Source organism: Podarcis cretensis (genome assembly GCF_951804945.1).
Source record: "Podarcis cretensis genome assembly, chromosome: 13".
Classification (NCBI taxonomy): Eukaryota; Metazoa; Chordata; class Lepidosauria; order Squamata; family Lacertidae; genus Podarcis; species Podarcis cretensis.
In genome coordinates, this window is record NC_137182.1 from 14793901 (window position 1) to 14807022 (window position 13122).

The 13122-nt window shown below is 45.8% G+C and overlaps 1 protein-coding gene across 5 annotated transcripts in view; it reads right to left on the reverse strand.

Moving 5' to 3' along the window:
- Positions 1-13122, reverse strand: part of ARHGAP27 (Rho GTPase activating protein 27) — a 72465-nt gene that overhangs the window by 21892 nt on the left and 37451 nt on the right. For all 5 annotated transcript variants that reach the window (XM_079949421.1, XM_079949420.1, XM_079949419.1 and 2 more), the window contains one exon: positions 322-771. In XM_079949421.1, coding sequence (XP_079805547.1) covers positions 322-771 — 450 coding nt within the window. The remainder of the gene's footprint in view (positions 1-321; positions 772-13122) is intronic.

A 13122-nucleotide genomic window follows, 5' to 3' on the forward strand; every position in this document is an offset into this window, starting at 1 on the left:
ACATGAACCAATTCCTATGCCCCACATATAACCCAGAGATGCATTTTAAATAAAAGCACACATTCTACTCATGTAAAAACATGCTGATTCCCGGACTGTCCACTGGCCGGATTGAGAAGGTGATTGGGCCGGATCCGGCCCCCAGGCCTTAGTTTGCCTACCCATGGCTTATACTGTACGTAAATCTGGCACTGTTCTCATCCCTGGACGTAGATTGTCCTCAGTCCTCAATACACAAACTAGACTTCTGTGGGCTATCCACTGCAGAATCAGAATTTGCCCGCCACCCCAAGACCCAGTAGACCCCTCCCCGACATTTACCCTCCGATCCACAGGGCTGTAGGGCACAAATGCAGGCTGCATCTCCGGATAATTGAGGGTTGCGTCCATCCGGGGTGCGTCCCACGACGTCTCGCCCGTCGATGTGTTGTAGAAGAACACCTGCCCGCTGGCCTCGTCTACATATTGGTCCCACTCGGCAGGCGTGGCAGGGCTGAGGGCAAGCAAGGGAGAGCAAGAAGGAGGGGGACTCCCGCCACCGGCAGGACCGTCAAAGGGAGGCTCCCAGGTCGTTTGGCCAGTGGCCGAGTTGTAATAGAACAAGCGGCCACTTTCTGCGTCCGTGTGGGTCTCCCAGCTCGCCGGGGGGCTGCTGAGGTGGGGCTGGGGTATGGATTCAGTTTTGCTCGTAGTGGAGGGACTCCGTTCCAACCGGAGCTCCTGGAGATTCACATACACAGGATCTTCAGCCACCTCCTTGCTTGGCTGAGGCTGAAAATAAGAAATAAAATAAGTCGTCGTCAGCCAACTGCATCATCACACAATTACGTGACACACAGAGGCAGGACGCCCAAAGCCTCCAATCCACAGAAACATGCTGGATTTCTAATGTTTGGTCAGCTGGATGTGAACATCTTCATCTTTTGTAACGCCCAAACTTCCCTTGTCACCTAGCTCCTATACGTTGTATTTCCTGTATTCTTCTATTACCCTTGCTGGTACCTTTCCCAGGAAAATCAGAGGCTCACTATGTCAGGTTTCTATTGGAAGACTGGACAAAAGCTAGAACATTGGCAGTGGTGAAGTTTTTATCGATGGTTGCAAGAACCAATGATCCCTATCTTTAAGGTAAAGGTAAAGGGACCCTTGACCATTAGGTTCAGCCGTGGCCGACTCTGGGGTTGTGGCACTCATCTCGCTTTACTGGCCGAGGGAGCCGGTGTACAGCATCCGGGTCATGTGGCCAGCATGACTAAGCCACTTCTGGTGAACCAGAGCAGTGCACGGAAACGCCATTTACCTTCCCGCCGGAGCGGTACCTATTTATCTACTTGCACTTTGACGTGCTTTCGAACTGCTAAGTTGGCAGGAGCAGGGACTGAGCAACAGGAGCTCACCCCGTAGCGGGGATTCCAACCACCGACCTTCTGATCTGCAAGCCCTAGGCTCTGTGGTTTAACCCACAGTGCCTCCCACGTCCCATCCCTATCTTTAAGTCTGAACAAAATGCTTGTTTAACCTGGAGGTAGGCTGTCTGAATTGTGCATTGCTTTGTAACGATTTGTTGGGTCTCTGGACCGTAATAAAGATCGATTGATTGATTTTCTCCTATTAGGTAATGTTAACTCAGGGTGCTTCCAGACGACCTGAGCATTGCTTGCAGGGAGGCCAGACAATGCTGCATCAAAGCAAGTTCCACCTCACATTTTCTGGAGCCTTTCCCCATCACTTTCCTTACAGCAAAAGGCTTGACCTTGAGCTTGTTGCCCAAGACCTCCTAATCAAGTAGACAATCTGAATTTGCCAGGATGTGACTGAATCCCACCCCAGTACAATGACATGTCTGACAGAAGTGCCCTCAATGTCCCGAGAGCGATTCACATTGAGGTTTGGTTTCTCTTGGTTCTTCAGCTGGTCTGCTTGGTTGCTACAAGCCTGGCCCATCGCAGTTGTGTCCAGCAATGAATGGCCCAGTTCCAAAAGTGGGTTTTGTTATGTACTGAAATTCTCACCCTGGGCCAGCAGGGGGATACTGTAGATAGTTATGCAATTGAAGAATTGAAAGTGACGTTCAGTGATTGGATGGATACTGTAGATAGTTATGCAAATGAAGGATCGAAAGTGATGTTCAGTGATTGGATAGTTTTAGAAAGTTGTTACAGTAACGTGGTACTGGAGCTCTATATAAGCAGGCTGACTGAGCTCCACTCAGTTCAGTTCTGTCCTGGCCTGTGAATAAAGAAGAGCTGTTTGAAGAATCGCTGTGTCGTCTGATATGTTCACCCACAACTTAACAGGTTTGGTAGTCCTTTCTCCCTATCAAACCTGCTTCTGTCTATTGAAGGATATACCTGAGAAATCCAAAAGCAGTTCACGGGGAAGGCAGACAGTTCGTTTCCTGAAATTTACCTGAATGCAGCACCTACAAGAAAATCAAGCCACATAGGCCAACTATTTTGAAATGGAGCAAGAGACTTCTGAAACAAAGGACTTTTGGAAACGGTACATGTACAAAAAAACATAACCCTGTGCAAGCATATAACTCTATGTCAGACTGTACACTATTACATCGAGAAAATTTATTTACAAGTTGAAAGGAAGGATCCATTAAAAAGAAAGAAAGATAAATATAGCATAAAAAAGGCTTTGGCCCAGGGAATTTGCTTTTTTGTGTGCCAGTTCTGAAGTATTTCCTCTTCTTTAGGCTGCCTCAATTCTGATTTCCTTTAAAATAGGTTTAGTTTTATTTTTACCGGTAATTTGTGGTTTTCTCAGTGCTTACTCTGCATCTTGGTTACATTCCATTTTTTTTTACATTTCACGGTTTAAAACTTTTATTTTTGAACTACACAGAGAAAGCTTTTATTAATGGCAACATATAAATGTTGTAAATAAATATCACCAACCATTTAAAACATTAAACTTATGTTGTTTCGTGTTTCCTGGTGGACAGGAGTTGTGAGGATCAGTTTGCTCTGTGGTGAGACAGCAAAGGAAGTTTGCAGAATTTTCTATAGTACTCCAAACAAGCAGACCTACATCCCAAGTAACAAAAAGTTATCCTGCGCCCCTGAAATATCAAGGTGGTTTTCCCCCCTTTCCATTCAGCTCCCAAAACAGCTCCTTTTATCTTTGTCGAGTTCAGTACTTTTCCCCGCTTTCCACATCTCTCGGCTCATAGCTTTCTTGCACTGGGTCAGCCTAAAAATAAGTGATACTCTTGGCATAATCTTAGCTCCATGTCAGGAGAGCTTCATCTGCTAAATTTCTCTCTATCTAAGGGAGGGGAGATGATAGGTCAAACATTGTGGTCAGGGCTGGCTCCAGGTTTGCTGGATTTGTATACCCCACTTCATCAGAAAACCGCAGGGCAGTTCACAACATAAAAGTACAAAACAAAAAATGTAAAATACACAATAAAACAAAAGCAAAACAACCCAATAACCCACAGACACAATTAAAAGGCCACAGAATGTTTATCATCCAAACAGATGGTTGAAATGTTTTTGCCTGGGGCCTAAAGATATGCAATGAAGGCGCCAGGCGAGCCTCCCTGGGGAGAGAATTCCACAAACAGGGAGCCACTGCGGAAAAGGCCCCGTTCTCAGGTTGCCACCCTCTGGACCTCTCGTGGGGGAGGCACACAAAGGAGAGGCTCAGATGATGATCACAGGGTTGCGATGGCAGCTTTCTAATCAACCCTGGGTAGCTGGGCCTAGCCATCATTTGCATTTTCCCTTGATGCCTCAGAGCAACAATGAGACAGGGGTAACAAGGGAGATTAAAAGGGTGCCTAGATCCAGGCCCAGGACAGATGTCATTGCAGGAGGTTGATGACCCCCAGGGTCCCTTCCCAGTCTACAATTCTATGGTTCATCAGTGATGAGCTGCCCAAGAGCTGACCCAAGGTACCTCTGACTCGGGAGTCCCATTTGATTGAAGGCCTCACCCCAGAGCCTGTTCGCTGGTGTCAAGCCCGAGTCCCTGAACATGTGCAACATGGGTAAAGAGTGCCTCTGAGCAAGTGCTGAGCTGCACTAACTGAATCAGAGCCTAGCTGTGGGACCGGCTTTTCTGTGCCAGGACTCAGTCTCGATCATTATACAAGATGCGTTGCCGAGTTTCAGTCAGTCATCACTGCAAAACTATACAGCCAGCTGCTTTTCAGCTGAGAGAAAGTTGTTTGTCGGCATGCTCAAGCAGTGATACCTCCTCCCTGCCCGCTTTTAATAGTGAGTTCATTCTGAGCTTCCTACTGGCACCTCTGCTCACACATCCTCACTCAGCTTCCTCTGTGCATGAGTTGCTACTAGACCTCGGTTAAAGGTAAAGGGACGCCTGACCATTAGGTCCAGTCATGGCCGATTCTGGGGTTGCGGCACTCATCTCGTTTATTGGCCAAGGGAGCTGGCGTACAGCTTCCGGGTCATGTGGCCAGCATGACTAAGCCGCTTCTGACGAACCAGAGTAGCGCACGGAAGAAGACGAAGAAGAAGAAGAAGAGTTTGGATTTGATATCCCGTTTTATCACTACCCGAAGGAGTCTCAAAGCGGCTAACATTCTCCTTTCCCTTCCTCCCCCACAACAAACACTCTGTGAGGTGAGTGGGGCTGAGAGAAGTGTGACTGGCCCAAGGTCACCCAGCAGCTGCATGTGGAGGAGCGGAGACGCGAACCCGGTTCACCAGATTACGAGTCCACCACTCTTAACCACTACACCACACTGGCTCTCCTGCCAGAGTGGTACCTATTTATCTACTTGCACTTTGACGTACTTTCGAACTGCTAGGTTGGCAGGAGCAGGGACCGAGCAACAGGAGCTCACCCCGTCGCAGGGATTTGAACCACCGACCTTCTGATTGGCAGGTCCTAGGCTCAGTGGTTTAACCCACAGCGCCACCTGTGTTACCCATGTGCAAATAGGGAGTGCTGATCCCCACACTCCCAGGTGGAAGCTGTTGACCCAAGCTCTTTAGGAACTGCACACAGACATCCACAGAATCGTGGAATTTGAAGGGACACCACGGCGCCCTGCAATGCAGGAATTTTTCACCCAACGTGGGGCTCGAACCCACAACTCTGAGATTTCATACTTTACCAACTGAGCTACCCAGGCAGAAACAGACCATTCCCTCAACAGGATGGCTTCCCAAATGAGCAGCTTGCCTTCAAGTTCGGGCAGAGAAACTGAGGCTAGACTTGACATCTTCTGAATTTAAGGAGTGCGTCTGGCTGTTAACCAGAAGGTTGGTAGTTCGAGCCCACTCGGAGGTGGCTGTGCGCAGGATTCCTGCACTTCAGGGGGTTGGACTAAATGACCCACCAGTGTCCCCTCATGCTCTACAATTCTATGATTCTAGGAAGAAAAGCTAGGAATTTAGCCAGAATTAACTCATTTACACCTATGCCAGCTGCCTGTGACAGCCACAGCCGCTGTTGGGAATCAGACATAGAATAAAGACCTGCATTACTGAGGCACACCTGCATTTATGGTACTGCCCTAATCTATTTGTGAATCTATTTTTTCTCGTTCATAGGAAAAGCTGTGGAGCTTCTCGCCACTCAGAAGTGGGAAACACTTGACAGGAAATGTGTAGGGTTGTTTTTGCCATCCAGGCCTATAGTTAGCAACTGGGGAATAGAGCGGCTGTGTACACATTATTGCTCATTCCAGTTCTGGCGTTTAAAGCCAAGTACACATGTGGACTACATGGAACTGGCGGAAATGACTGGCAGAATCCGAGACCAGGGAGAAGAGTCGGTGGAAGAAGATTGGAAGAAATTTAAAGATTATCTACAGAAATATTGTAAAATTAAGGAATGTTAGAAAGATGTTGGAATGAAGTTACATGGCTTTAGCAGAAATGGTATAAAGAATTAAGTATAATAGATTGTAATTGGATTAAAGGAAAAAATAATGTTAGAATTTGTTAAGTTAAATGATAGGACAGAAATTTGAGGAAGATGGAAAGGATTTGCTGAAACAATTAATCGAAGTGGAATACAAAAAAAAAGGGAGGTGTGAGGAGGTCGCTGAAACAAGCAAAAGAAAGTTAATAACACTGAAAGTATAGGTTGTGTTTCTTTTTTCTTTTTTTTAATTGTTTTTGTTTTATTTTTGTTATGTATATGTAATATTTTTGTTTTTGTATTGTATTGTATGGTTTTGTTATGCTTAACTCTTTTTCTTTTTTCTTTCTGTAACTTTCAAAACTTTAATAAATATTATTTAAAAACATAATAATAAAGCCAAGTACACATGGTGCGGGTGGCGCTGTGGGTTAAACTACAGAGCCTAGGACTTGCTGATAAGAAAGTCGGCGGTTCAAATCCCCGCGACGGGGTGAGCTCCCGTTGCTCTGTCCCTGCTCCTGCCAACCTAGCAGTTCGAAAGCACATCAAAGTGCAACTAGATAAATAGGTACCGCTCCGGCGGGAAGGTAAATGGCATTTCCTTGCGCTGCTCTGGTTCGCCAGAAGCGGCATAGTCATGCTGGCCACATGACCCAGAAGCTGTATGCCGGCTCCCTTGGCCAATAAAGCGAGATAAGCGCCACAACCCCAGAGTCGGCCACGACTGGACCTAATGGTCAGGGGTCCCTTTACCTTTACACATGATATTAACTACAATCTACAGGTATCTTGTAGCTTCTAGAGAAATATTCCTGTTGGATGTGCTTTCCTGAAAAACGGCAACCAACCCGTTTGAAAATGCAAGCCGCAGTTAAGCTGAGGTGTGTACATTTCAGGCAGCTGTCGCACAAGCGGAGACGACAGCTTCAGTGGTGAATTGAAGTTTGGCGCAGGGAAACCAAGCAGGTAAAGAAAGGTAATGGACCCCTGGACTGTGAAGTCCAGTCAAAGGCGACTATGGAGTTGCGGCACTCATCAAGCTTTCAGGACGAGGGAGCTGGCATTTGTCCACAGACAGCTTTCCAGGTCATGTGGCCAGCATGACTAAACCGCTTCTGGCACAATGGGACACCGTGATGGAAACCAGAGCACACGGAAACACAATTTGCCTTCCCGCCACAGTGGTACCTATTTATCTACTTGCACTGGCATGCTTTCGAATTGCTTGGTTGGCAGGAGCTGGCACAGAGCAACAGGAGCTCAATGCGTTGCAGGGATTCGAACCGCTGATCTTCCGATCGGCAAGCCCAAGAGGCTCAGTGGTTTAAACCACAGCGCCACCCACATCCCAATTACCAAGCAGGTAATTGGCATCAGGGGCAGGTATCTCCACCCACTCTGTGACCCTCGCTCTGTTTCAAGCAGCTAATGTGCACATAGCCAAAAAACACACTGGCAAGATGTGCGTAAGGGGAAGAGATTCAGTTCAGTTCACATTTGAAGGCAAACTACCCTAATTTGCACTTTCCAAAGAACAACCATCCTTCAAATTTCACACTTGTCCAAATTTCGGACTTTTCCAGTAATGGGCACAAAACTTTCATGTACCAAGTAAAGGGTCCGCAAAAATGCATATATTCATGAAAAGGATGCTGCAGAAAAATAAATAAAAAGCAGACACTGTCCTACAAATTTAGAAGTAAAGATACGACACATCCACGAGGTCATGTGATAAGGTAAAAAGATACTGGGAAAACATATACAATGAACTAAAGAAGATCTTTAGATATACGTTTTTGAAAAAGCCAGAGGATATTGTTAAGAATGATAAGAAATTGTTCTTATATGCAACAACAGCAGCGAGGTTATTATTAGCCCAGGGTTGGAAACAACAACAATTGCCAACAGTAGAAGAACGGCGACAGAAGGTATTGGAATATGCAGAAATAGCTAAATTAACGGGGGAAATTCGACAACAGGGCGATGAAACATTTCAGAAAGAATGGGAAAAATTTATGTAGTGCATAGGAAAAATAAGGTGAAATAGTGAAACCAGTAGAATTGAAATAAACCTCATAATGAGAAATACAAAGAAAATTATCGGATAAATAAAAATAAGAAGTAAAATGTATAATGTGGGTAATGTAAATAATAGTAGTTGTAAATGAATATAGACAGACAACAAGAATTGTATATATAGAAGAACTTATTTGTTTATAGATGTATCATGGACAAATATGGAAGTAGAAGAACAATACAGTGGTACCTCAGGTTAAGAACTTAATTCGTTCCGGAGATCCGTTCTTAACCTGAAACTGTTCTTAACCTGAGGTATCACTTTAGCTAATGGGGCCTTCCTCTGCCGCTGTGCCACTGCCGTACGATTTCTGTTCTCATCCTGAAGCAAAGTTCTTAACCCGAGGTACTATTTCTAAGTTAGCGAGTCTGTAACCTGAAGCGTCTGTAACCTGAAGCGTCTGTAACCCGAGGTACCACTGTATACAAAATGGATGAAGACAATGCGAAAAATTTAGAGGTGATATAAAAAAGCCAGAAGGAAGGAGGGAAGTCAGCTCTTAGGAGCAAGTATAAATGTAAAATGTAATACAATATCTGTATGTAGAGTATGTAATTGAAAAACCAATAAAGATTATTCTATAAAAAAGACACGTGCAGGAGGAAGAGGAGGAAGAGAAAGACATGTGAATGGATGGAGGGGTGTATGTGAAATCAGGGGTGATAAGGGAAATGGCAGCTTCCAAACGGAAAGTCAGATCCAGGACACTAGAGAAGTATGGGTTAAGGGTATAACTAAAAAGGTGTGACTCTGTAGAAGGAAGCTTCCTATGCTCCCGAAACAGGCAACATGAAAGGCAGAGCCGAGAGGTCATCTAAGCATGGACAAAGTTCAACAGTTCAGACGGGCATTCTCCTTGAGCTAAGTTGGGAGCGCTCAGAGCCAGTGGGTGTTGGCTCACAAAGATGTTAAGAGCTTACAACAGAAACAGGCACGGAGACAAGAGTCTTTGAGCTGACTCTGAATGGGGGAAGTGGCTGCTTTATTCTTGGGCAGGCGACGGCCAAGGGCTGAGGACATAAATAGATCCCAGGTTGCAAAACTCAACCCAGCCAAGAGGAACTACCGAGGCAGAGAACAGGCTGGGGGGAGAATATCAGACTGAGTGGAGCAGCAGGGTGGACTGTATTGTTTTTGGGGTCTCCCACAACTCACCCTACACAACACAAAGGCAGCACACAGACTCAGCTACCCTTTGGGTCAAATCTCTTTCAGTCATGAACTAGGCATCTATCCTTAATAATAATAATAATAATAATAATAATAATAATAATAATAATAATAATAATAATTTATTTATACCTCGCCCTCCCCGGCCACAGCCAGGCTCAGGGCGGCTAACACCAATAAAATTACAATAAAACATAATGGGGAGGGGGAAACAAACAAACAAACAGTTTATTAAAATATGGGTTAAAATACAATTTAAAATGCAGCCTCATTTTAATAGTAGCCCATAAATCAAAACCATAAGGGTCAGAAACCTAAGGGTCAGACTGAGTCCAAACCAAAGGCCAGGCGGAACAGCTCTGTCTTGCAGGCCCTGCAGAAAGATGTCAAGTCCCGCAGGGCCCTAGTCTCTTGAGACCGAGCGTTCCACCAAGTCGGGGCCAGTACTGAAAAGGCCCTGGCCCTGGCTGAGACCAATCTAACCACCTTGCGACCTGGGACCTCCAAAGTGTTGTTATTTGTGGACCTTAAGGTCCTCCGCAGGGCATACCAGGAGAGGCGGTCCCGTAGGTACGAGGGTCCTAGGCCGCATAGGGCTTTAAAGGTCAAAACCAGCACCTTAAACCTGACCCTGTACTCCACCAGGAGCCAGTGCAGCTGGTAAAGCACTGGGTGAATGTGATCCCGCGGCAAGGACCCCGTAAAGAGCCTCGCCGCGGCATTCTGCACCTGCTGGAGTTTCTGCGTCAGCTTCAAGGGCAGCCCTGCGTAGAGCAAGTTACAATAATCCAGCCTGGAGGTGACCATCGCATGGATCACTGTGGCCAGCTCAAGACAAGTCCCTGGTCTCAAGGCGCTTCTAGACAACCTGTTTATTGAGCACTCACCCCAATCTGTTTGCAAGGAGATTAGACAACCTGGGCAAACAAACATTCACTCCGATTTGTTTACGGAGCGGCCGGTGCAAGTATTAACCCAAGCTTCTCATTACAGTGGTGCCCCGCAAGACGAACGCCTCGCAAGATGGAAAACCCGCTAGACGAAAGGGTTTTCCGTTTTGGAGGCGCTTCGCAAAACAAATTTCCCTATGGGCTTGCTTCGCAAGACGAAATGTCTTGCGAGTTCCTGCGGGTTTCCCCCCTTCCCCCCCCCTTTTCCTAAGCCGCTAAGCCGCTTATCAGCTGATCCGCTGATAAGCCGCTTATCAGCTGATCCGCTAAAAGCCGCTAAACCGCTAATAGCGCTAATCCGCTAAGCTGTCAATGGGCTTGCTTCGCAAGACGAAAAAACCGCTATACGAAGAGCCTCACGGAACGGATTAATTTCGTCTTGCGAGGCACCACTGTACATTTTCTCACCACGTTCCCTATTGCAAAAATAATCCAATATTTGGGGGAATCGGGTTTGTTGCACAAGGCCTTGAATTGCACAACCTGAATTTGCTGGCAAGCAATGGAATCCCACCTGAAAATATTAACGGAATAAGAAATAACCCTCCACTCTCAACCAATCTGAACCTGAAATCTGAACCTTCTTTGCAAAACTTCAGAACCAGATTTGGAGGAGAAACGGTGACCTAATGATAGTGAGGGGATCATCACTCTGTATATTCTACTACTGAATGCAATTCTGCAGCTAAGCGCTGGCTGAGTTTATGGAAGCAAGTGGAGGCGCCCAATTTCACCCCCAACAGCAGACATGGGTGGAGGCGGAGAAAACCTATTTTGTGCTCTCTTCAAATCACTCAGCTTAAAACACCACCAGGGCCACTTTTAAGTCGTCTGTGGCAACGGGATCTTTGAAGGCCTGAACATGGAGAGCAAAACAGGTCTGCTGTAATGAGGCCACTGTCTCCCTTAGGCCAGCACCCCTGTCTCCAAGAGAGGTCAGCCAGTCCCAGAGGCAGAAGATGAAAGCAGGACCCTATGCTCAGAATCTAGCATTCAAAAGTAAACCGTCTCTGGACACAGAAACCCCACTTTGTGGTCAAGGCTGGCCTACGTTACTGGTCTGTATTAAGGATCACAAAGAAACTGCACGAAGCTCTTGGAACGCAGGAAAAGCGTCACTTCAAATATTTTTAGTGGCCGGCTAACAGTCATGGTACTGGAGGAGACTCTTGAGAGTCCCATGGACTGCAAGAAGATCAAACCTATCCATTCTGAAGGAAATCAGCCCTGAGTGCTCACTGGAAGGACAGATCCTGAAGCTGAGGCTCCAATACTTTGGCCACCTCATGAGAAGAGAAGACACCCTGGATAAGACCCTGATGTTGGGAAAGATGGAGGGCACAAGGAGAAGGGGACGACAGAGGACGAGATGGTTGGACAGTGTTCTCGAAGCTACCAGCATGAGTCTGACCAAACTGCGGGAGGCAGTGGAAGACAGGAGTGCCTGGCGTGCTCTGGTCCATGGGGTCACGAAGAGTCGGACACGACTAAACGACTAAACAACAACCAAACAGTCATGCAAACTGCTCGAAGACCTCAGTACAATCCAAACAGTTGCAATCTCATGCATGCTTATTCCAGAGCAAGTCCCAGTCATTGTGGCCGTGACTCCAGCCGCAAATGGGTCACTGCAGCCCTCCAAACTGCTCTTTGGAGTAATAGCACCAGCATATATTTTAAAAAGCGCCCCCCCCCCACATTATGGCACCCAACTCCAAGAGATAGTACACAAGCCCCATCTGTGGTCTCTTTTAAACAGGCTGTAAAAGGCTGATTTATTTACTGTGTCCTTTGGGGGTTGGATTAGAAGGTCTGGTAGTCTTCAGTCTCATTGCAGGGCGCAGTATTATTAGGGCACCACAGAAATATTCAGATGATGGTCTTTGGGGGAGAGGGAGATAAAAAAAAAAATCCCAGAAAAATCTCTTCAGAGAGAAAATTAGCTCAGGTCTACATTTATCACAATAGCCCCCACTTTCTTGTCCCTGACTAAATTCAGACCTTTGGCATTTTTACTTCCCCTTCCTTTCTCAGTCTTGCCAATGTGGGGAGGAGGAGAAGGAGGGAGAGCAAACCCCAAACAGCTCTAAATTGACTGAGCAAAGTTCAGGTCCTGAAAAGGCTTTTCCTTGTCCAAAGGTGCAAAGCTCCACAAGTCTGCTTGGAAGCAAGCTCAGTAGGGCTTATGACTAGATATGGGACTGCAGCCTAACGTTTTCCAGACAGGGCACCAACTTTCAGTTCACGGTGCTTTTGGGGGCGGGGGGGGGGGGAGGGACAGCAGATTGTGAAACACTTTTTCATGCAACACTTAAAACGCAGCGCAAGTTCTAGGCCTGGCCAAGAGTGGATACATCAGGATTTCCCACCTCTAAACATTTCCAGAAGCTAACTTTCCCATCGACATATAGCATTATTATTATTATTATTATTAGTTTTTAATGTTTGATGTCTTACTGTGTTTCAATTTGTTGTCAGTCACCTAGAGTGGCTGGGGTAATCCAGTCAGATGGGGGCATATAAACAATAAAAATATTATTGTTATTATTATTATTATAGCATGCCACTGTTTAGAAAAGCAATGGTAAATACTGTACTCTAGCCCCCTGGCCTCTTCCCACTATAACAGCTGCATGGAGCATTGAATGTAGTCAAAGAACGGGCTCGCTGCTCTAATCTACAGGCCTCCTGTGCTTTCCACAGAAATCGAACAAGGCACATCTGCTGAAATCTGTGGCACTGTTTTTGCTGTAATTGTATTTTAAGTTATGTTGGGAGCTGTAGTCTTGAGACTCTATTGTACAGGGAGCGGCGGATGTTTCAATGTTTTAGTTGACTAGTTACTACATTCATTAGATTTTATTTATTATTTATCTCATTTCTTTACCGCTGTATATTCTTAAGAAAAAAACCCCAAAGCGGTTTATAAACACGTTAAAACGTCAAGTAAAAACAACCCAGGATAAAACATTACTGATGAAAGGCAAATATAAAGCATACGTTCAAAGCAACACAGTTAAACACTGACTAGAATTATTCCTACATATTTTTGTTATATATGCATATATATTA